General features: G+C 36.1%; 1 protein-coding gene across 4 annotated transcripts in view; it reads right to left on the reverse strand.

Annotated features, from left to right (window-relative positions):
• Positions 1-26,492, reverse strand: part of SESTD1 (SEC14 and spectrin domain containing 1) — a 150,305-nt gene that overhangs the window by 100,072 nt on the left and 23,741 nt on the right. Inside the window, exon 1 of one of the 4 annotated variants that reach the window (XM_031651387.1) lies at positions 11,249-15,145. The exons of 1 other annotated variant lie outside the window; for it this stretch is intronic. Coding sequence is in view for 2 of the 3 variants with exons in the window: in XM_017946685.3 (XP_017802174.1) it covers positions 15,039-15,043 (5 nt within the window). In the remaining variant the exon portion in view is untranslated. Of the gene's footprint in view, positions 1-11,248; positions 15,146-26,492 lie in introns of those variants that run through there. 2 more of the 4 variants (XM_017946685.3, XM_021923758.2) reach the window with 2 other exon arrangements.

A 26,492-nucleotide genomic window follows, 5' to 3' on the forward strand; every position in this document is an offset into this window, starting at 1 on the left:
TCAAAAAAGACAAAGAAGGCCATTACATAATGGTAAAGAAATGGTAAAGCTCTTCTTCAACAAGAAGAGCTAACTATCCTAAATATATATGCACCCAATACAGGAGCACCCAGATGCATAAAGTAAGTCTCCTTAGAGACCTACAACAAGACTTAGAATCCTACACAATAATAATGGGAGAATTTAACACCCCACTGTCAATACTAGACAGATCAACGAGTCAGAAGGTTAACAAGGATATCCAGGACTTGAACTCAGCTCTGCACCAAGCAGGCCTAATAGACATCTACAGAACTCTCCACCCCAAATCAACAGAATATACATTCTTCTCAGCACCATATCGCACTTATTCTAAAATTGACCACATAATTGGAAATAAAGCACTCCTGAGCAAATGTAAAAGAACAGAAATCACAACAAACTGTCTCTCAGACCAAAGTGCAAACAAATTAGAATTCAGAATTAAGAAACTCACTCAAAAGTACAGCTATATGGAAACTGAACAATGTGCTCCTGAATGACTACTGGGTAAATAAGGAAATGAAGGTAGAAATAAAGATGTTCTTTAAAACCAATGAGAACAAAAACACAAGGTACCAGAATCTCTTCGACACACTTAAAGCAGTGTGTAGAGGGCAATGTATAGCACTAAATGCCCACAAGAGAAAGCAGGAAAGACCTAATATCGACACCCCAACATCACAATTAAAAGAACCAAAGAAGCAACCACAAACAAATTCAAAATCTAGCAGAAGAAAAGAAATAACTAAGATTAGAGCAGAACTGAAGGAGATAGAGACACAAAAAAACCTTCAAAAAAAATCAATGAATCCAGCAGCTGGGGTTTTGAAAAGATCAACAAAACTGATAGACCACTAGCGAGACTAACAAAGAAAAGAGAGAAGAATCAAATAGATGCAATAAAAAATGATAAGGGGGATATCACCACTGATCTCACAGAAATACAAACTATCATCAGAGAATACTATAAACACCTCTATGCAAATAAACTAGAAAATCTAGAATAAATGGATAAATTCCTGGACACATACACCCTCCCAAGATTGAACCAGGAAGAAGTTGAATCTCTGAATAGACCAATAACACGCTCTGAAATTGAGGTAATAATTAATAACCAAAAAAAAGTCCAGGACCAGCCAAATTCTACCAGAGGTACAAAGAGGAGCTGGTACCATTTCTTCTCAAACCAGTCCAATCAATAGAAAAACAGGGAATCCTCCCTAACTCAATTTTATGAGGCCAGCATCATCCTGATACCAAAGACTGGCAGAGACACAACAAAGCAAGAGAATTTTAGACCAATATCCCTGATGAATATTGATGCAAAAATCCTCAATAAAATACTGGCAAACTGAATCCAGCAGCACATCAAAAACCTAATCCACCACAATGAAGTCGGTTTCATTCCTGGGATGCAAGGCTGGTTCATCATATGCAAATCAATAAACGTAATCCATCATATAAACAGTACCAACAACAAAAACCACATGATTATATCAACTGATGCAGAAAAGGCCTTCAATAAAATTCAACAGCCCTTCATGCTAAAAACTCTCAATAAACTAGGTATTGATGGAATGTATCTCAAAATAATAAGAGCTATATATGACAAACACACAGCCAATATCCTACTGAATGGGCAAAAACTGGAAGCACTCCCTTTGAAAATCAGCACAAGACAAGAATGCCCTGTCTCATCTCTCCTATTAAACTCAGTGTTGGAAGTTCTGGCCAGGGCAATCAGGCATGAGAAAGAAATAAAGGGTATTCAATTAGGAAAAGAGGAAGTCAAATTGTCCCTGTTTGCAGATGATATGATTGTATATTTAGAAAATCCCATCGTCTCAGCCCAAAATCTGCTCAAGCTGATAAGCAACTTCTGCAAAGTCTCAGGATAAAAAAATCAATGTGTAAAAACCACAAGCATTCCTATACACCAATAATAAACAAACAGAGAGCCAAATCATTAGTGAATTCCCATTCACAATTGCTTCAAAGACAATAAAACACCTAGGAATCCAACTTACAAGGGATGTGAAGGATCTCTTCGAGAACTACAAACCACTGCTCAAATAAAATAGGACACAAACAAATGGAAGAACATTCCATGCTCATGGATAGGAAGAATCAATATCATGAAAATGGCCATACTGTTCAAGGTAATTTATAGATTCAATGCCATCCCCATCAAGCTACCAACGACTTGCTTCACAGAATTGGAAAAAACTACTTTAAAGTTCATATGGAACCAAAAAAGAGCCTGCATTGCCAAGACAATCCTACACAAAAAGAACAAGGCTGTAGGCATCACATATGACTTCAAACTATACTACAAGGCTACAGTAACTAAAACAGCATGGTACTGATACCAAAACAGACATACAGACCAATCAACAGAACAAGGCCTCAGAAATAACACCACACATCTACAACCATCTGATCTTTGACAAACTTGACAAAAACAAGAAATGGGGAAAGGATTCCCTATTTAATAAATGGTGCTGGGAAAACTGGCTAGCCATATGTAGAAAGCTGAAACTGGAACACTTCTTTAAACCTTATACAAAAATTAATTCAAGATGGATTAAAGACTTAAATGTTAAACCTAAAACCATAAAAACCCTAGAAGAAAACCGAGGCAATACCATTCAGGACATAGGCATGGACAAGGACTTCATGACTAAAACACCAAAAGCAATGGCAACAAAAGCCAAAATTGACAAATGGGATCTAATTAAACTAAAGAGCTTCTGCACGGCAAAAGAAACCACCATCAGAGTGAACAGGTAACCATAGAATGGGAGAAAATTTTTGTAATCTACTCATTTGACAAAGGGCAAATATCCAGAATCTACAAAGAACTTACACAAATTTACAAGAAAAAAACAACCCCATCAAAAAGTGGGCAAAGGATAAAAACAGACACTTCTCAAAAGAAGACATTTATGCAGCCAACAGACACATGAAAAAATGCTCATCATCATTGGCCATCAGAGAAATGCAAATCAAAACCACAATGAGATACCATCTTACACCAGTTAGAATGGCAATCATTAAAAATCAGGAAACAACATGTTGGAGAGGACGTGGAGAAATAAGAGCGCTTTTACACTGTGGGTGGGAGTGTAAATTAGTTCAACCATTGTGGAAGACACTGTGGCGATTCCTCAAGGATCTAGAACTAGAAATACCATTTGACCCAGTGATCCCCTTATATCCTAGTTATATACCAAAAGGACTATAAATCATGCTACCATAAAGGCACATGCACACATATGTTTACTGCGGCACTACTCACAATAGCAAAGACTTGGAACCTACCCAAATGTCCATCAATGATAGACTGGATTAAGAAATTGTGGCACATATACACCATGGAATACTATGCAGCCATAAAAAAGGATAAGTTCATGTCCTTTGATGGGACATGGATGAAGCTGGAAACCATCATTCTCAGCAAACTATCACAAGGACAGAAAACCAAACACCACATGTTCTCACTAATAGGTGGGAACTGAACAATGAGAACACTTGGACACAGGGCGGGGAACATCTCACACTGGGGCCTGTTGAGGGATTGGGGGGCTGGGGGAGGGATAGCATTAGGAGAAATACCTAATGTAAATGATGAGTTGATGGGTGCAGCAAACCAATATGACACATGTACACCTATGTAATAAACCTGCACATCGTGCACATGTACCCTAGAACTTAAAGTATAATTTAAAAAATAATTTAAAATAAACTTTAAAAATTACATAAACATACTAGTCCACATTCTTCTACAATGGGATATTTGACCTAAATATATCTGAGTGGATTATACTCTCAAACAAGGAATGAAGCCAATAACAGACATTTACCTAATACGAAACAATGAAGAATAGAAAGGAAAATACCTTAAAAACAAAAACAAAAACAAAACTTGTCTTGTAAAGCAGGCTAAGAAATGAAAGAATTAAAGAATTCACAACATTAGTAACAAAAAAAAAAAAATACACACCACTGCACTTATCATATTTATATGGTCATTTAAAGCAGCACCTATTTTAAATCATAGTTCATTAAATATAAAAGACACAGAAAGCCAGAGTTTATGACAAATTAAGTGCCTTAGAGGCTGGTAAATACAAAGGAAAATGCAACCATGATTGTGTGTTACTTTCAACCAAAAGCAAGAAGCACCAAAAAAAAGTAGTATCATTTCCAGGTACAAAATAAGTACTTCTTAGAACAAAGCCCTTCTACAGTTAGAGATGATGAACTCTGAAAACTAGAAATACAGGGAGACTAGGTTTCCATGGATATTTGTATCCACTTCCTAGTTTAACTATCTTTCCCAATATTGTGGAGATTTAAAGAGGAAAATAAAGGCAACCAAGGCTTTATTTAAGTTTGCATTTTGTCTCCCCAAGGGCAGAGACCAAGTAATTTACTTTTGTATTCATTCACCCACTCAACAAATCTATACTAAGAACCTAACAGATTGAGAGAAGTCTAGGTGGTAGACATTTCTGGTATTCCAAAACATCTGATGAATTAATGGATAAATGAACAATAAAACGAACAAACGGAAAAGTAAAACACTTACTCTAAGAATCCTAACATTGTCACAACTACCTGAATGCCAACACTTGGAGGGAAAATCACAGGATTCACATGTGCATGCTTTTCCTTCAAAGGAGCTCCCATCAGATGTCTTTTTACTGGGAGAGCCACCCAAGATCCCGCAGCTATATAAGTTGCTGGATGCCAAGAACAGCAAGTTCTTGGTGGTTAAGATGGACATCAGTGGGTGCCACCAATGGGCTGCCATTAGAGGGCAGCAGAGGATGTATTCAGCAGCAGAAAACAGAATCGCAGGCCTTTTAATCAAGACTGGGCAAACTGCACTTTATGACAGACTGTAATTGATGATGTGAGTGGGTACACTGGAACTCTTCTCTCAATAAATATAAATCAACCAGTTTATTTGGAAAATTCAGTTAAATTCTTCAAGGAGCATTTCTTAACAACCAGTGAAAACCCATTACGATAGCCTAGAAGTAATTAAATCATCTCTAATAAGTCTACATCACATAGACACAAAATGGCAATGAACAAAATTAGAATGCAGGCTCTTTGGCTTTGTATTTCCAGAAGAAATACTATAGTTATAACTATTCTTAAGTTGAGATTAGAAATATTTTCAACTGTTTTTACAAAGTAAGAGCAATTTTAGAAAATTAAAACATACAGGTACTCAGTGCTCTATCACTCCACATATCCATATATAAAATTATACAGAAATAAACATTATTCAACTTTAGGATAATAAATTGGTGAAGCAAATCAACAATGGAAATCTTAAGTAATTTTTGTGTTACTGCAGGTGCCAGTGCATGATTACTAATCTGGTTTTGCAACAATATTGACAGTTGTAGAGGAAAGAACAACAATTCTTTGAGTAGACCTAACATGAAAATTATTTTTAAAAAGGGCTTTCACCAAAATACAGATTTATCCAAAAGTGTAACTAACTCCTCTAAATTAATTTGAAAGCTAAAGTATCACTGTATAATGTCATTTTTACCACATGAATCAAGAACTAGTTTACTGAATAAGAAATGGAGAAAAGAAGAAAGGAAAAGAAAGCCTCTGAGATTTTAAGTTTTCTATAAAAATACTGCTAATCCACCTTAAGAAACAAAAAAATATACATTAAGAAGCCTAGTGGGACATTAAAAGTCCTATACTATATTTAAAATTCAAAAGTCTACTGCAAAAGGTAATGACAGCCCACCACTTAAAAACCCTTTTCGAAAACTACAATATAAGCCACTACCCCAGATCATCCTTCTCACTCTGTCCCTTCTCCACCCCTCTAGCAATTCTACCGAACCCTTAGCAACTGCAAACCTCCATTTCTGAAGGTCCAGATTTAAAGTTCCTTAACTTTCATATTAATATATGAAAATTTTTTAAAATCTTTGGCTCTTATTAATTTACAGATAAATCCTTACTTTGACTGCTTCTTCACCAAAATAGGAGCAGCAAAAGGAAAAAGGAACATTGCACTAGAGAAGCAAATCACACACCTGTGGAATTCCAGGAGGGTCAAGATATTCCTGGAACCCCCAGTTTTAGAGTATCCCCCATGGCTAGGACCTCATTATCTATTGCCAGAGTTCCCTTAGATGAGTTCTCTACCTGTGTATTTTCTGCATCTAAGCCTTGTGTTGAGCTCCAGAAACCTGAACCGTTTCCTTTTCCTTTTCCAAGGCATGCATGTGTCCACTAAGCTCACATAGCTGGGTGAGGTCTCCTTCCATCACCAGAGGTGGAAGTGGATACAGCCACAATAACTTCACAAATTCCAGGATTTAATTTCCAGATTCCAACTCCTCTTCACCTGCTGTAGGTGTTTCCTCTCCTCTTCTTCAACTCAGAATTTCTCTGGGTCATTACCAAATCTCATTCTCTCCCAGTCTTCCTTCTAGAAAGAAGCGTTCTTCCTCTCTCCTTAGTTAAAAACATACATGCCTTCCACTGAGTTCAGACTAAATGTAATATTCCAGATATATAAGATGTAAATGCATTTGGAACAGAGGTTCAGATGTATTACAGGACACCTAATTCCATATACTTGGCATACTAAAATTTTTAGCACCCAAATGTTTTTATGTTCAATACCACAAATCCATAAAATAATACTTTTGTTCAAATGAAGTAATATGCCTGCATCATGAATTGAAATTTTGGCACTAAATTTTTTGTTTGTATAATGTAAATATTTGGTATGTGCCATACACTACATTGGGGAGGGGACGAAATGTAAAAATAGTTTTCAAAAAAGGTTAAAAAAGTTTTAAGTCAACTTAAAAAATGGAATATTGCTTTAAAATGGAAATTATAATAGTGTTAACAAGGCAGAAAAAAGCCAGTGAGATGTATGAGTTGCTTTCATCAGAGTCAAAGTCCCATTATAAAAAAAAAAAAAAAAAAAAAAAAATGGGGCTGGGTACGGTGGCTCACACGTGTAATTCTAGCACTTTGGGAGGCTGAGGCAGGTGGATCACCTGAGCTCAGGTATTCAAGACCAGCCTGGCCAACGTGGTGAAACCCCATCTCTACTAAAAATACAAAAATCAGCCAGGCGTGGAGGTGCATGCCTGTAACCCCAGCTACTCGGGAGGCTGAGGCAGGAGAATCGCTTGAACCCAGGAGGCAGAGGCAGAGGTTGCAGTAAGCCAAGATTGTGCCACTGTACTCCAGCCTGGGTGACAGAGCGAGACTGTTTCGGGGGAGAAAAAAAATGCCCCAGGCATGCTGGCTCATGCTGTAATCTCAGCACTTTGGAAGACCAAGGCGAGAGGATTGTATGAGCCTAGGTGTTCGACAACAGCCTGGGCAACATAGCGTGACCCAGTCCCCCCACAAAAAATTTAAATAATAAGCCAGGTATGGTGGTGTGCACCTGTGGTCCCAGCTACTCAGGAGGCTGAGATGAGAGGATCCCTTGAGCCCAGGAGGTCAGGGCTGCAGTGAGCCATGACTGTGCTACTGCACTCCAGCCTGGGTGATGGAGCAAGACCCTGTCTCAAAAAAAAATTTAAAAAACAAAAAACAACATATATTGTATTTTTTGTAGTAAAACTACCGAAACAATAGAACATTCTGCAAATTTTCAATTTGGTCAACTATTAAACTTGTTCAATTACTAAAATGTCATATTGGAACAAACATAGGACACATGGAAAACCAAGTATTTATAGAGTGACCATCCCTTTTCTCTCTCATAAGGACTGTAAGTTAGCTATCTTTCCCCCAAAAAAAGATTTCCCCCACCAAAGATCTCTCTACTATGGGATTCTGTTCCAAAGAGTTGTCCTCCCTGAAATAAAGTTTAGTGCAGCGGCAAAAATCACGGCCTTGGAGCCAGGGTGTGACTCCCGGCCAGTCACTTAGCTATGTGGTTTTGGCAATTCCTTTAATTTCTTTTACGAGCAAATCACTGAACCTAACTCATAGACTGGGACTTAAGTGAGCAAATTTGTATATATAGTTTAGTATACTCAGGATGATAAGCACCCAATAAATGGCATTTATTACTTGTAGCTAAATCTTCCTTCCTCCACTAATTACTGATTTACCAGTTTACTACCAGGAACTCCACTAAGGCCACAGTGAAAGCATTCCCACTAAGGCATTCTTGATCCAGAAAAACAACAGTCCCAGCCTTATCTTGATACTTTTTTATATTCCAAGAATATTCTTTCATCCTCATATTAATATTTAGATATGATTCTATTAATAACCCAATGTTTTCAGTTGAAAAAGCTGAGACACAGAGAAGTAATCTGCTTAAAATAATATAGAAATTAACAGATTTATAAATCATAAGAGATCATTTAGTCTAACCTTTCCATTTTGTAAATCTGGAAACACAGATTTGCCATCCTAAGGCCACAAAACAAGAAAGTAGTCTGTGAAAAACCTAGGCTCCTGCAACTCTGTCCAGTGCTTCTCTCCACTGTATTACATTGTTACATAATAAAATCAAAATTAAAAACACACAAATAGCAGATAACTATTATTGTATTCGTTAATTTTTTTAAATAAAAAATATATCCACTCAAAGATGTGTACATGAATGTTCACGGCAGCATTGTTCATAACAGTCAAGACATGAAAGCAACCCAAATGTCCATCACTTCTATACGGATAAACAAAACATGACACATCCATATAATAGGATACCATCAGGCAATACAAATGAATGAAAACATTGATATATGATATGACGAGGATAAACTCAGAAAACATACTAAGTGAAAAAAGTCAGACACAAACATATATTGTATGATTCCTTTTGTATAAAAAATATTCAGAACAGGCAAATCCAAAAAGAAAGAAAGTAGTAGGCCAGTGGTTGCCTAGGGCTGGGGTGGGTATGGAGAGTGACTGGTAATAGACACTAAGTTTCTTTTTGGAGAGATGGAAACACTGTAAAATTAAATTGTGGTAGTGGCTGCACAGCTCTGAAATCTACTAAAAATCAATCTGTATAATTAAAATGGGTGAATTTCATGATATGTAAATTTCACCTTATGAAGCCATCAAAAATAATTTAAAAAATAAACAACTGAATTGGTCATTTTGTAAATTAGGACAATCTGGATGAAAATGATGTATATTTCATTAAGAAATAAAAACTAAAAACAAAAGTAAGCAATATTCTCCAGAAAGTCTGTAAAATGAACTGCATATGCTAAGCAATTTATCCCCAAGTTGTACTATAATCAGAACATATTGCTACGAAAAACTTCAGTTTTGCAAAGGCAAATTTCTTCCAACATTGTACATTCTGAATGGTATAAAACAATGACAATAAGACTAAATGGATTAAACAAAGGGAAGAAAGGAGAGTATAAGCAGTATTGTTGATAACATTTATGTTCATAGATTATCCAAACTCTCTATTACTCTATATTGGAACTACAAAAGGAACTTAGATTTGCATTTTATTTTTAATCTCAAAGGAAAATTATAAAGGTCTTATCTCTTAGGGTATCTCAAAGTTTTCACACATCAACATACATTAAGACATTCAAGATTTGATTAAAAGTTAAATTTATTCCTTTCAATGCTATTACATGTTTTAAAACAAGTCAAATTTGCTTTTGAGAAAAGGATAAATGTGCCTATAGATTAAAACAATATTATTTTGTATTCCCTAAAAATAAACTGTGAAGAGCATGATTAAACACAAATCACTTTGAAACATGGCCTAATCTAAAAAATGGGATCTCAAATTAATTATGTGTATTTTGTCACACCTCCAAATAAAAATAACAATAATGCTAACATTATTGAGCATGTTTTATACATAAACACTATCCTAATAGCTTTCTGTGCATTGTTTCATTTATAACTCACAACTATCCTACTTAGTTAAAACTATTACTGTCAGCATTTAACAGCTGAGAATACAGCGGCCTAGTGAGATGAAGAGAGGTTAACCTGCGCAATGTTATCCAGCAAAACTGGCATTCAAATCTAAGGCTAACTCCAAGAATACAATATTGTGACATAAGAAATATACTTTATATTTTGTTTCTGCTCCTGGTTCTTGGCACAAAGCTCATACAACTCTTGGAATCTCTAAAGTGTTAAGTGTCTTTTGTATGCTAATGAAATGTCTGATTGCTCAAGGCTCTTATGAAGGATGGGGGCTGGTTGCCAGGGAAATCAACCCTGTGGATAGAGTTAGAACTTTCAGTCCAACCTCCCAGTACCCTCACTAACTCAGAGAAGGGAAGAGGAGCTGAAGGTTGTGTTGACCACCAATGGCCAATGATGTAATCAATCATGCTTATATAAAGGAACCTCCACAAAAACTCTACAGGACTGGATTCAGGGATCTTCCAGATTGTTGAACACATTTATGTGTTTCTGGAAGGTGGAATGCCCACCAGAGGTCATAGAAGCTCTATGCCCCTTCCCATAAACCTTGCCCTGTGTATCTCTTCCATGTGGCTGTTCATCTATATGCTTTGTAATATCCTCTGTAGTAAATGGGTAAATGTACAGGTTTTCCCTGAGTTCTGTGAGCCATCCTAGCAAATCAAAACTGAGGAGGGGGTCATGGGAACCCCAATTTATAGCCAGTCAGTCAGTAACACAGGTCACAACCTGGGCTTGCGATCAGTATCTGAAGTAGGGGGGTAGTTTTGTGGGACTCACTCTCAACCTGAGGGATCTGATACTGTCTCCAGGTAGACAGTGTTAAAATTGAGTTCAATTACAGGATACCCAGTTGGTGTCAGCTGGCAAATTGATTGGTTGCTGGTGGGGGAACATTTCCACACATTTTAGTGACCAGAAATGAAGTGTTCTATGTTGACTGTGTCAGAGATGAAAAAAACAACTTAGGATTTTTTTCCTGTATCTCCTACAGAAGCCCTACTCTTAAGCTCTAAGTTATATTAATTCTCATGCTTGTGGTAATTAATGTAGTAACCTTTATTGTAATATAAATAATAAAAGTTTTTGACATCTCTCAAATATAATTATTCATTTTCTTAAAGATATGACATTAAGGTTATATTTTTTAAAAAGAGATCTTTATATTTTAAATGACATATACTTTAATGAAATATGTCTGGGTATTTTAATATGTTCATGCTACTGTAGCAAAAATACCTGAGATAGAGTAATTTATAAATAATAGAAATTTACTTCTCACAATTCTGGAAGTTAAGAAGTCCATGATCAAGGCACCGGCAGGTTCAGTGCCTGGTGAAGCCCTGTTCTCATAGATGGTATCGTCTAGGTGTCCTCACATGGCAGAAAGATGAGAGGGCAAAAAGGGTACAAATGCTGTGTCTTCATGTGACAGAAAAGTGGGAGAGCAAGAGAGCATTCCCTTCAATCTCGAGTCCTTTTATAAGGGTGCTAGTCCCATTCATGAGCGCATAGCCCTTGTGACTTAATCACCTCCCAAAGGCTACACCTCTTAAAGCAACCACAGTTGGAGCTAAGTTTCTACACATGAATTTTGGGGGACATTCAGACCATACCATTAAGATTTGCTTCAATAATGGAGAAGGAAGAATATTCAAAAAACAGGATTGGCCACTTATTGATAACTGTTATAAATGGATGATGAGTAAACAGTGATACCTTTTATCATTCCCTATGTTTCTGTATGTTTAAAAGGTCCATAAAAATTTAGGAAAACTAAATTGTTAAACATATCAAAAATGTATAAGAGGGAGCTATAATTCTTGAAACAATGTTTCATTTTAGCAATATTTTTATTTCAAATCTCAAGGGAAGGCAGAAAATAGGCTACACATACTCTTAAAATATCCTCATATTCACCAACATATTCTAAAGCCTGGTGTGGGGAAAAATCTGAGTATCTGGACCCCATTTAAGACTGCTGAGAAAACAGGAGACCAATTCTGATCACTGCAACAGCCATAAGATAAAAAGAGGCAGGCAGGCATGCAGGCAGAACCCCAACTTCTGTCACTCTACTGGCAATGGAGACATTTATTCCTTGTCTTGTTAGGCCTTTCTCACTTTCGTGACCACAGTCATTTTCCCAGCAGTCTCCTTCTCACTATCACTATCACCATTATTACACTTTTAGTTAAGTGATTAAATTACTATGGAAAACAACATTTATGTCCACAATATCCACTCACGCTGATATGTGCACAGAAGTGGTTGGTCAGAAGACGAGGCAGATCTCCAGGTTAATAATCAATAAATGTCATATTGTTTGATCCAGAAAAGAAACAGATTCCAAAGATTTTGAGCATGATGCATATTAACACTAAAGAGCATATCCAAATTTAATAACAATCTATTTACCTATACAGTCAATAAAGCCAAAATAGTTATTTCTGAAATCTAAAATAGATGTTGCCTATGTCATTTGAATGTGTCTATTTGTTGCCTAGGACAACGCCTGGCAGACGGCCAATGCGCAATAAATATTTGTTGAATAATGATCCTGCCAGCTTTCTCAGTTAGGTGCCACTTAGCAGAATAGAGAGGAAGCAGGAGAAAAAGGAAGGAAAAAGCAAGCTTAGATAATTTTAAACATGCCAAAGAACTATGAATAGAGCATTATTTACTTTGAGCAGAATATTAAATTACATAGTTCAGGGACATTTACTGAAATATTTTGAGACCTGGCCCATTAGGATCATGAATGAAGAGGGGCACTTTATAAAGCCTTCTTTATGCTGAGTCAACTCCGACTTTTGGCTTCAGAAATGGCTTATTTGACTTTACTACTTTTACAGCCTAAGTGAGTTTTCATTATCTGTATTTCAAAATTTGGAAAAAGTCACTATTTAACATGCAGCTGTTTCCATTTTATAAAATTACATCTTAACTTTTATTACAATATTCACTATTATCCCCCACCTCACTTTCTCACTTTAGTATCTATGAAGCCTTTTCAGTTCCTAGTACATTCTCAAAATATTTAGATGGCTCCTGACTGCCACTAACCTCTCACTTGGCAGATTATATGATACCATCCACAAAGGCAGCACAGAGAAAATTTTAGGATTCCTCTGGACAGTCAAAAATAAGTTTTTGCTAGCAAGTATTTCTAAGAATTGAGGTAACAATGTTTTTGCCATCCACTATTACTATACTCTAAAACAGCTATTTGAACAAATAGTTTTTGTAAGAAAAAGCACAACACAAAATCTAATATTTAAAAATAAGGGACTATGATAATTGTTTCCTTTACAAAAAATGATTTAAGGTTAAAAGAGCTTTCTTAAAGTGTCACTGCTTCTAGTACAAAGCTTAGGTAGGAGGCACCAAAGTAGCACTTCCCGGTTTTCAATGACTTCTGCACTGCCTATGGAGCTCTTGACATTACTAGAAATTTTGGGGGGAAAATGAGCAGAGGCAGCAGGTTGTCATGATTAAGGCTAGCACCAGGTTGAACTGGGATCAGATCTGAACTCTGCCGCTTATTAGGTGTGTGACCTTAAGCAAGTTACTTTACCACTCACCCTGGCTTCAGTACCTTAAGAGAACCCAGCTGCCATTTGGTGTGGGGTGATATGCCAAAATTACTCAATTAAACACCCCTTTTAGCTTAAGCCCACTCACACTGGTCTCAATGGTTAAAGAACTAGAAGTGAGACAATCATCCTTCCTGAACGGCCTCCTTATGATCCTTCCCTCCTAGGAATCTATACCATCTATCAATCACTGAGACAAAAATCTATGTATAGTCCCCAGACCCTCACACTGTGGAAGTATAATGTAATTTAGTGTGTTACCAGGTGGCCTCTATAACATGACAGACATTAAATATGTCACGGGTGTATGTATCTGTGTCTGTGCACGCATGCGTGCTTGTGTGCGTACTGTAGATGAGGAAGTTCCTCAACACTACTCCTGGCCTGAATATTATACCTCTTACCTCGATTACACATTTTACATTTTGGAGGGTTATATATCTCCTTTATAACAAATACGTCCATGTGTGTAATGGAAGGCGAAAGGAGTTCCATCTTAGGGTTTGCAAATACAGTGGCAGAAAAGATGTTGCAATGACTTTGCCTTAAGATACAAACCCGTGGTGGGAATGGGGTCTATATTTAATGAAGGAAAATACTGTAGAACCAGGGACTCATCCTACATCAGGAAAGCACACAGGCTTCATCTTGAATGCTAATCCAGTCCATTGGCATTATACGGAAACACTAAGTAACCTACTCTGGTTTCAGTAGGGAAAAAATTATCAACTGGTATAAAGTTTCATAACTCATGGGTTAATCAAGGTATTAGTGGCCATGTAAATCCAAATCCTCCAATATGACCGTCAAAAGCTAAAAAGACCTTCAAAAGCTAAAAGAACAAATAAAACCATACAAATTTCACACTTTTAATACAAGACAAACTAACTTCAAATTATGTAAAGTAGAAAACATAAACTCCATTCTAGTGGAGATATTACTCAAGCTTTTCCCCTAACCCATTACAGAGAGGACAGATAGATCTAGGGGAAGAAAAATTGTGCAAAAAGAAAAAGGGGGCTGGAGGTGAGGACAGAAAGCCTAAAATAAACTAAAATCATCCACAGAAAAAGAAAGCCCAGCCTAAGTGAAAAAATCCTCAAGAAGACCACTCGTAGATGAGAAAAAATTACAGGGAAGGGAATTAAAAGTACAGGGAGGATTCAAGAAAGTAGTCTTGATAAGGTAATGCATCAAAGGTGTGACAGTAAATTTCATGTGTTAACTTGACTGGGCCACGAGATGCCCAAATATCTGGTTAAACATTATGTCTGGTTATGTCTATTAGAGTGTTTCTAGAAAAGACGAGCATTTGAATTTGTGGAATAGGTAAAGCAATTACTTTCCCCAATGTAAGGGAGCATCATTCAACTTAAGAGCCCAAACCGAACAAAAGGAGGAAGAAAGGCTGAATTCTCTCTATCTGCCTTACAGCTTGATACAGCAGTCTTCTCCTATCCTTGGGCTGGAACTTACACCATTGTTGCTCCTAGTCCTCAGGCCTTCAGACTGACTGGAATTTACACCACAGGTCTTCCCAGGTCTCCAGTTTGCAGATGGTGGGACTTCTCAGCCTCCATGATTACATGAGCCAGTTTCTTACAAAAAAAAAAAAATCTCATTCTAGATCTAGATATACATATGTATTTAGATATATATCTATATAACTCTCCATCCTTTTGTTTCCATTTCTCTGGAAAGCCCTGACTAATACAAAACAAGGAAGGAGGTAAAAAGAAAAGAATGTGTGTTTTTGGAAATTACATGGTGATGAAAAAAGAAACTAAAAAGAAAATTTCAGATTCTGTAAGATTCTTATATACAAAAAGAAATTTAAGATTTTGTAAGAACTTATACTCTCTCTCTCTCTCACACACACACACACACACACTCCTACTTGAGAAATACAAAATCCTCTCCCTCAAAAGGTGAAAAAAAGCCATCCAACAAACAAACCACACTTTGCTACACTGACAGAGGAAGACATACTTGAATTAGCAATCTCATAAAACCCCCTACAACAGCAGCCCTGCTCACAGACATACAGAGTTGTTGCAATCTTCATCTATATAAAATTTCTAAAATAAAAAATAGCGTTAGGACAATTAAGCTAATGAAAAGCACCTCCAAAAAACCCACAACAAAGTAGAAGATTGTAATAAATATTCCAAACTGAATTGTAGTTTTTTTTTGAGACAAGGTCTCACTCTGTCACCCACGATGGAGTGCAGTGGCATGATCTCAGCTCACCCCCACCTCCACCTCCTGGGCTCAAGTGATCCTCCCACCTCACCTTCCCCAGTAGCTGGGATGATAATTTTTTGTATTTTTTGTAGAGAATGAGTTTTGTCATGTTGCCCAGGCTAGTCTCAAACCCCTGGGCTCAAGCCATCTGCCCATCTCAGCCTCCCAAAGTTCTGGGATTACAGGCATGAGCCACTGCGCCCAGCCTGAATTGTATCTCTTTAAACAAGCATTCAGGAGTATGAAAACCATCATAAATCAGAAATGTAAACCTGAAAATAGAATGGGCAAAAAGAAAAAATAAGAGAGAAAAGGTGAGGACTAAATTCCTGGTCAAAAATAGAGAAAACTAAAACCTTAATAAAAAGGTACTGAGGAAAACAGGAAAAGAACCAAGAGAATGAAAATGAGATAATGAGGTAAAAAAAATAATCACAGGAACAGTTGGTAAAATGGCAGGTAAACAAAGAAGGTATAACTATATGAGTAACTGAAGTTCCTAAAGAAGAAAAAGAAAATATTAGAACAGAATTAATATTTAAAACTTTAATCCAAAAAAAAATTTGCAGAAACAAAATCTGATTCTACACATTAAGAGAACCCACTAATGTAGCAAGGAAAATTGACCTGTTAAAATCAATTCTAAGATATATTATAGTAAAACTATTAGACTTTAAAAATATGAGAAGGAAAAGATCTAGGAATTCCAAACAAAAGATTCAAGCAACTTACAAGGGCGAGAAAATTAAGAGTGGCATCAGACTTCTCAGAACAACAAAACATATAGAAAGCAAGGCCACATTATAAAAAGGGAAAGTGTGAACCAAGGACTTGTTGCCACCCAACCTGTACTACCAATATTAAGGCTACAGGAGAACAATTTTTAATATGCAGGAACTCAGGGAATATTGTGGTCACCATGAGTTCTTCTTAAGAAATCCACTAAAATCTGAGCTATATCTAACCAATAGGTAAACTTCAGCAAAAAAACTGGTGGTGAAAATTATATTTTATTGTAGATCTAAGAGCAAAACGAAGTTGCAATTAAGGATTGAGGATGAAACAGACATAATGCAACTGAAAAAAATGGAAAAAGAAAGAGAAAAAGAAAAATGTAAAATAAACTTTTGACTGTTGAAATAGCAATAGATAAGAATTATAGGACGCCATTAAAAACTAACATAATAGATCATATGAACTTAAATAAGAAAACAACGAAATGAAGACATTTAAAAAAGGCATAAACGCACAAGTAGCTGCTACAACAACAAACAGCAAAGCCTAAATATCCAAAAAAAAAAATTTTAAGATGAAAAGGCAAAGAAAGCACGTCACAGAGAAATAAAGAAAAATATAACAATGTACACAGTATTTACAACATAAGAGTTGAAATCAAACATAAGTCATTAAAATTTTTTTCATTTGGCTATTAAAAAAATACCTAATAAATGCTTATTCAAGAGATAACCTAAAACAGCATAGACCAAAAAGCGAAAAAAAAAAAATTTTTTTAATTTAAAAAAAGGGATAAGCAAAGGCATACAAAGCAAACAGAAACAATAAGGAAGCAAGAGTACTGATCTTGATACTAAAGCATTAAATATGACACAGAGAAACACTGTTTAACGTTAGAAGCTGCAATTCACAATGAAGATATAACCACTGTGTACGCCTATCATCACACAGCAACTACCTTTAAAAAGTAGAAGTACAGGGATGTACAGACATACGAACATAACTTTAATAATATGTAAGACTGAAAAACACTTATAAACTTAACTGAAAACTACATACCCTGATAATAAAAACTGTACCTCCTTCACAAATGGACATAAATATTGACCAAAAAAAGTGCACACATATTAGGTAATGTAAAAAGCAACAGTGTATTTCATGAAGCAGTAATAACACAAACACTCTGATCATAATTCTAATAAAACTGGATATTAACAAAATCAAAAACAAAAACAGCATTCTACCTCAAAATTATACATTTTCCAAAAAAAGATATAAAATTACACATTTAATACCCTGAACAGAGGAAAATCTATACAGCCTTGAACATTTGTAATTCAAAAAGAACAAACTAAACCAACAGAAAACAGAGACTAGAAATAATAAAGACAAAATAAATCAGCTAGGTGGAGAACTTTAAAAATCATATCTAATTCATAAATCAAAATCCTAGAATTTTTTAAAGTAAATGAACAAGGTTAATCCAGAAAAAAAAAAAAAAAAAGGAGAAAGCACAAATTCAAAATAAGAAGCGACAAGGGAGAAGATACATTTCAACAATATAAAAACACATATTACAAAGATTATTTATTGCAGTGATATTTATAATTGTAAAATACAATCAGAAATAACCTGAATGTCCACAAATGGGAAAGTGATTGAATAAACAAGCTGTAGATCCACACAATGGAGTACTATGCAGCTCTAAAAATTAATAAAGAGCTCTCTATATCATTATAAAATATAGATATCCAGTATATACTGTTAAGTGGGAAAAACAAAATAGAAAAGAATATATTTAGTGTGTTACTTTTTGTACAGGAAAGAAGATAGACATTTATTTGTCCATTTTGTGTACAGAGAACCAAAGAATTAAATACATGAGAAATTAATCAGGGTAATCACCTAGGGAGCAGAAAATAGGGGATGGAGAAGATGAGTGGACTGGAGAAGTGATAGAAAAGATGGGAGGGATGATCAACACTTTTCTGTGTATAGCTTTCTGTATGGTTCTGACTTTTGGAATCATGTTAATGCTTCATATACTCAAAGAAATAAGGAGATCCACAAAGATGAGAAAGGAAAAAAAATCTAAGATGGAAATCAAACAAAACGAATGTCTCTGATGGTATTTCAAATGACTCAGGGAAAATTTAGGAAGAAAGGAAGACCTAACCACCAAAGTAACTTTTGAACACAGTATTTTTACTACATATTCTCAGGACATAAACAAAAGAGAACTGTAAGTAAGCACTGAATTCCAATAAGTGGGTTTGCTTTTTATAGTGTTAAGGATTAGCAATTCTAAATTACTTTTTGTGTATTCTAAGATTGAGCAAATAAGTAAGTATACTGTGAACAGCAGAAACCAGACTTCTTATTGTCAAAGGTAGTACAAATATGGAAAGGGCGGAAGGAGGCTAGAATGAACCCGGTAATGATGGCTGGAACAGGAATATGTCTTCATAGTTTCTTTTTGCTTTTGTTTTTGTTTTTTAAGATGGAGTCTTGCTCTGTCACCCAGGTTACAGTACAGTGGCACGATCTCAGCTCACAGCAACCTCTGCCTCCTGGGTTCAAGCAATTCTCCTGCCTCAGCCTCCCAAGTAGCTGGGGTTACAGGCACACACCACAGTGCCTGGCTAATTTTTGTATTTTTAGTAGAGATGAGGTTTCACCATGTTGGCCAGGCTGGTCTCGAACTCCTGACCTCAACTAATCCACCTGACTTAGCATCTGAAAGTGCTGGGATTAGAGGCATGAGCCACCATATCCAGCGTATTCATAGTTTTTATACAGAGATAGATACAGGGATACATGCATGCATGCATGCATGTGTGCATGTGTGTGCACATGGCCTGGTGTGTGTGTATATGTATATGTGTATGTGTATGCATGCCCTGGTGTGTGTGTGTGCATGTGTGTGTATGCATGCCCTGGTTCTGTCCACTTGGAGGGCTCTGACGGTTAATTTCAGTAATTTCAGGTGTTGACTTGACTGGGCCACAGGGTGTCCACATATTTGGTTAAACATTTTCTTGTTTTCTGTAAGGGTGTTTTGGATAAGATTTACATTTAACTGGTAGAGTAAATCAGTTTGCCTGCTGTAATGTAGGTGGGCCTCATCAAATCAGTCGAAAGCATGAGTAGAACAAAAAGACTGACTCTCAGTAAGAGGCATTCCTTCAGCAGGACTGTCTTCAGACTTCATTTACAACACCAGCTCTTCCTGCCTGATGGCCTTCAAACTAGAACATCAGCTCTCTCTGGGTCTCCAGTCTGCTTGCTGACTCTGCAGATCAGACTTACCAGCCTCCATGATCATGTAAGCAAATCCCTTTAAATAAATAAACAAATAAATAGACATCTCTCAGTAGCATGAGTGCCCAGATCTTGATTTCTAAATAACATTCCCCCTAAAAAGAATTAGGGCTGCTTGAAAATATCAGAGATTTCAAGGCTGGATAAGGAAAGTACAAGATGACTCTGAAACACTTGTTGCCAGAATATAAGAAAAGGCTCAGGCCAGACGCAGTGGCTCACACTTGCAATCCTAGCACTTTGTGGAGCTAAGGCGGGTAGATCACTTGGGGTCAGGAGTTTGAGACCAGCCTGGTCAACATGGTGAAACCCCGTCTCTACTAAAAATAGTACGGGTATACATCACCAGTAAAGGAACAAAACAATAGTATGGGTCTCCTGCTAAGAGATTCTGAGGACACATCACTTCAGTAGTATTTCAGTCAGAAATGCATAACCTGAATCTAATCATGAGGAAATAGCAGACAAACTCAAATGGCAAAAATATTTCTAAAAAATAACTGACTGGAATTCTTTTAAAATGTCATTTATCAGCTGGGCACAGTGGCTTATGTCTGCAATCCCAGCACTTTGGAAGGCTGAGGTGTGAGGACTGCTTGAGACCAAGAGTTTAAGGCCAGCCTTGGAAACATAGTGAGAGCTCATCTCTTTAAAAAAAAAAAAAAAAAAAAAAAAAAGTCATATTATGAAACACAAAGGAAGACTGAGGAAGTGTTCTATATTAAGGAAATTAAAGAGACATGAAAATCAAAAGTAATACATATAATCCTGAACTGGAACCTATACCAGAGGAAACAGTTTCTCTTTTACTTAAAAGGAAATTAGGAAATACTGCAAAATTTAAATAAATTCTAGAGAGTATTGCATCAATGTTAAGTTCCTGATACTGATGATTATATTGTGGTTATATATTTTTTAAAAATCCTTGTTTGGGGGACATACTTAGGAATAAAGGGACATAAGTATTTAGGGGCTAAGGGGCATAATATCTACAAATTACTCCCAAATGGTTCAGAAACAAATACTGCCTCATGAAAATATGAAACCAAGTATGGTAAAAAGTTAACATTAGGAGAATGTGGAGTGAACCCTACATGGTAATTCTTTGAATTGTCTTTGCAATTTTTCTATAAGTCTGAAATTATTTCAAAATAAAATAAATTTAGGTAAAATTACAGTCAGAAGTCACTAGCTTTTCTACATTATTCCTCAACATATGTCCAAACCCACATACATATTATAAAAACCAAAGGCAAAAATCTAAGAAAAGCCTCAAGTTATTCTTTTCCTGTACCGTCTACATACAAATGGCACACAGCCTGCTGATTCTATCCTCTTCTCAACAGCACTATTGCCTCAAATACCTATTACCTCGGAAACGTTTCCTGACTCCAGACTCAACCGCCTTTACCCACTTGCAAAATTAATTCTCTCACTCAATTTGAAAATCCCGAATGGTCCTCCACAGCCAATTCTTTTACAAGACTTAAGTCTTTTCCAGATCATCCTCCTGCCTCTCTCTCCACTTCATGTTTTTCTCATTAGCAAGAAACCAAGTGCAACTCTCTGAACTTGCAACTGTTTCACGGTTTGAGCCCTGGCCTATGATGTCATCTTTGCTGAAACATCATTACTACAATCCTTTGTCCATGAAATTTGTACTCATGCTTTAACCTTATCTTAGATTCACCTTCTCTGTGAAACCTTCCCTGACACAACACTCAAGGGGAGAATGAGTACCCATTCTCTCCCTCCTCAGTGCTACCATTTACCTTCCACTCTATTATTATGATTATTATTCATCATCATCTATCTCCCCTTCTAACAAGAGCTCACTGACAGAAGGAACCATATCATTTTTACTTGTTGAATTACTTAAGATATGATATGAACTCAAACAGTGTTTATTACAATGAGCAATTATATGTAGCCAGGTGTGGTGGCTCACATCTGCAATCCCAGCACTTTGGGAAGCTGAGGCAGGAGGACTGCTTGACCCCAGGAGTTCAAGACCAGCCTGGGCAACATAGTGAGACCTCATGTCTTTAAAAAAAAAAAAAAAAAAAAATGCTGGGCATGGTGGCGCATGTCTACAGCCCTAGCTACTTGGGAGGCTGAGGTAGGAGGACCACTTGAGCCCAGGAGTTTGAGGTTACAATGAGCTACAATTGTGTCACTGCACTCTAAGCCGGGCAACACAGAGAGATCCTGTCTCTAAAAAATTATTTTTAAAAATTATATGTATATATACATACATACTACCTGAGCATATAGTAAAGGGTAGATGTTAAGAAAGCCTCAATCTGTATGTTGACAAGTAAAATCTAAGAAAATGAAGAAATAATTTTCAGGAGATAAATATTTAAATAGGGGAGACAACCCGTGCTCTTACTTGTAATTTAATATGTAAGAACAAGTCCTAGACTTAATTTTTTCACACTCATCTTTGAAAAAAAATCTGATGTAGTTTTTTTTTCATTTGTATTTGCTATAGTTTGATGATTCAGAACACTTTGGGGTTCACAGGCTTTACAATCATGAGTTGGGACCAAAATAAATGTATGTAAATAGAATAATATACAACCATATTTTACCAAGTAGTTTTACTTGGTGATATTTAAGTGCAAGGATCATCTTTTTGGTCAAAGTGTTTTAAAAGCAGTAATTCCTGATTTAAAATCAAGTCTATAAAAATATCTAATTAGGTCTTAATCTTATTTTCTTGATCTAAAACCAAACCGATTATATAATCTTCTATCAGAAAAATGTTTAAAAGAAAACACTGCAAATGTTACACTTGCCCTCCTTTCTAATATATTACAGGGACAAATGAAATTATTTTCTAATCCTAAAACAGAGATCCTTAAATCACTAATGACATGAGAATCCATATGAAAGCTTCTGTGAAAAAAAAATACCATGACACACAAATATCCATCATCATACCTACAGAAATTAGCACTGTTTTTGCTGTCTTCTTGTGTTTTAATACCCCATTCTCCTGTTTTTCCCGATGACCTTCTGATGTTCACTTTGTATTACACTTTTTGGGGGACTTGGCGTGATTTGATCCTTGTTTACCTGGCCCTTCGCACATTTCCATCATAGCCTACATTTCCGGGCATAAAATTTAGCATGTATTAAAAACATGTGCTTTACAAAGTCAGGCACTGAGCCAGTTTTTATTTACCATTGTGTGTGTGTCCCTTCCCTACAAGTCCCAAGCATACTGTCAGTGAACATAAGACAAATAGCTAAGTTTGGAGATATTTTTAAGGGCTAATTTTTATAAAGATTTATTTTCTTTTGAAATAAGGAAAGTGATTATTTTCCATGGTCCCTTCTGTCAGTAAGCTCATTTCCAAACTTGTAATATGACACATATGCCAAATATAGAAGCATAAAGGGTAACTTCAAAATCTGCCCTCAATGTTTGAGTACAGAGACTTGCCCCACCCCTGCTCATCAGAGACAAGAGTCCATGGGAGTCGGTATCTTTATCTCCTGCCAGAATGACAGAAATCCAGTCATGGCATACAAATTTGGAAACGAAACTGTAAGTATTAATTGTAAGTTGACCTTTTGAGCAATACAGGGGTTATAGGCACCTACCCTCCACATAGTCAAAAATCCACATATAACTTTAGACTCCCCAAAAACTCAACTACTAAGAGCCTACTGCTGACCAGAGCCTTACCAATAACATAAAACTGATTAACACATATTTTGTGTGTTATATGTATCATATATAATATTCTTAGAATAAAGCTAGAGAAAAGAAAATGTTATTAAGAAAATCATAAAAAAGAGAACACATATTTACTATTCATTAAGTGGAAATGGATCATCAAAAACGTCATCATCCTTGTTGTCTTTACATTGAGTCAGTTGAGAAGGTGAAGGAAGAGGAAAGGTTGGCCCTGCTGTCTCAGGGGTGACAGATGTAGAAGAAAATTCACATAAAGTGAACCCACCTGGTTCAAACCTGTTGTTCAAGGATCAACAGTATAATCATACTATTAAGTCCATAGAAAACTTTAGGCATAATAAAAATTAATGCCTTCTCATGGCCTTAGAAATCCTGTCATGATCAAATTTCTTCAAAATTCTTGGATTCCATAAAAAATATATATTAAAGTTACAGCATATACATTTAGAAAAACAAAATCTGACAAATACTTTGACAATTATCTAATAATGTTCTTACTACCATTCCTAGAGATTTACCTAACATGAAGCATCAGCCCCTTTAAAGTAGTCCCCTCAGTCATGCCAGTTTCTGTAAGAAACTAGAAATTTATTGCTTAATAAATTACTATGTGTAGGGAAAAAAGTCAGTGTCATTTTATAATTCTTCCCGTGCTTTGAAGTCATAATATAATGAACCAAATTGAGTATATGGCCCTAAAATAAATAATGAACTAGAGCACCTAATTTCTTCTTTCTCAGAGGAAAGTCTTTGTTGTCACAAAGTTAATTGAATTCTTATCTTTGAGTCTATTTTTTCTCTATGTTCTTTATTAACTGACCTCTTTTCTCCTTTTTTTCTTCCTCTGCCTTGCCCTTGTTTCCTTATCCCCAACTTTTATTATTAGAAACTGAAAGTCTGTCAGTCTCTTAAATTAAATACATTAACTACTTAGATGCCAAATGTTTACACCAGTTTTATCATAAGATTCAAGAGTGTTTCATATATTAATCACGACTAATGTTTGATTTCTCTGCTGTAGCAGTAAATTCTTTATTATCTATATTCGTGCCAACTACGTATCTTAGTATCTGACAAAAAGTAAACACTCGAAGAGAGATTAAGACTATTAATTCAACAAAAAATTCTACAGTATCAATGGATTATATAGGATGCTATATGCTCTGTACTGTTCCTGCAACCACCTTTTAAAAAAATCAGTAAGAGAATTTTAAAAAATCTTTGAGAGAACAATCTTGAATTTTGTTATTTCACATTGTCTACAGAAATTTAATTATTGCCACAAAATGTTTTCTTCCTTTTGCAAACCAGCTCATAATTCATATAATGACTCACCTGGATGAGTCATCTGCAGGAAGTACAAGGGTTTTTTTTTTTTTAATCTGCTAAGGTAAAAACTTTGAAGTATAAAGTTAAAAGCTGCACAGCTGGAAGCATTCCGGGAAAGAACTTCAAAAGTGACTGAAACTACTGGTGTTCACTTATATTTTAACCCAGCTATATATTAGAATCATTTGGGGAGCTTTTAAAAAAAGTCAATGCGAGAGCCCCAGTTCAAATCAACTGAATGGAAATCTCTGGGTTTAGACCTAGGCACGGCAATTATTTCAGAGCTCCCCAGGTAAACAACATATGCAGCTAGGATTCAAAACCACTGGCCAAGTCTTTATCATTATTAAGATAGATTAAAATAAGGAGGTATCATTTAGCACTACTAATGCTTTATTCTTAAAGAAATGCCATTTAACTAAATATAAACCTTAAATTATCTACCATTCCAATGTTTAAGTCCAATATTCAACAAAGAGTAGATGCTCCACAATCAGTGGCTGGTGATACTGATATATTAACAACCAAATTTACAATCATTACCTTACTTTAGAAGGACAAACTATTCTAGTGCAGAACATAATATTTTGACATTTTTCAATAGTTTCAGCTTCACATCTTCTGGAACAACTGATGATCCAGTCAAACACCTAATAGCTTGCAAATTACAAGGTGATGGGGTACATAGCCTTGAGATGAAGGATTGGGGCATTTTAGACAGAGGAACAAATTGACCAAGGTCATGGTATAGAGAGAGTAGAAACGCAGAATCCTATAGAATTCTATAGAACATCAAATGGTATGATAGAGACACACAGGAGTAGCTGGAAGAGGAGAGAAAAGCTAAGATTCTGTATAGATTAAAAAGCTCTCTGAATAACAGACTAAGAAACTTAGATGATGATCTATAGGCAACAGAGAGTCACTGGAGGTTTTCTAAAAGGAGTGACTTGGTGTTCTACTTCCTGGAAGATGGATAGATATAGTTTTTCCTACTCCTCTCACCAAGTACAAATAAAAGTGCTACATATTACATATAAAACAAGCATAAGAAGTCTGTGAATGGTAGAGAAAGGAATGCAGACTGACTAGGGGCCTCAGGACCCAAGGAACAACTCAGTGGTAAGTTTCCCTTGAGTTTTCGTTTTGCCTAATCACATCTCAGACTTGCAGCTGTAAAACTGGCAACCTGGAAATACCAACAGGGGAAGACAAAAATAAAGCCTCAACAAAAGCCTCCAGTCAAAAGACCAGGAAGGAGGAGTCCAGCAGGAAAGACAATTTTTAGACAAAAATAGTGCTACTCTAGCCAAAACTATACAAAACACTGGCCTCATCCTCACCCATGCCAGAAGGTCAGGTGGAGGGCCTAGACTTCCATTCTCGAAAGTCTGTAAGGAAGCATATAATACCCCTCAGGAGTATGAAGTGAGAGAAAGCCAAGTAGGGATCCAACACATTCATCTAGTAATGATCTCCCACCTCCAACATTCTCCATCTCTGTTGTGTGAGTGGAGCCCACATGGGGCGCTGTTAGAATGAGCTGACAATGATTTTAAAGCATCCATGATGAAAAGGCTTCCACAAGGAAT

The sequence above is a fragment of the Papio anubis genome, chromosome 10 (genome assembly GCF_008728515.1).
Source record: "Papio anubis isolate 15944 chromosome 10, Panubis1.0, whole genome shotgun sequence".
In the NCBI taxonomy this organism is placed as follows: Eukaryota; Metazoa; Chordata; class Mammalia; order Primates; family Cercopithecidae; genus Papio; species Papio anubis.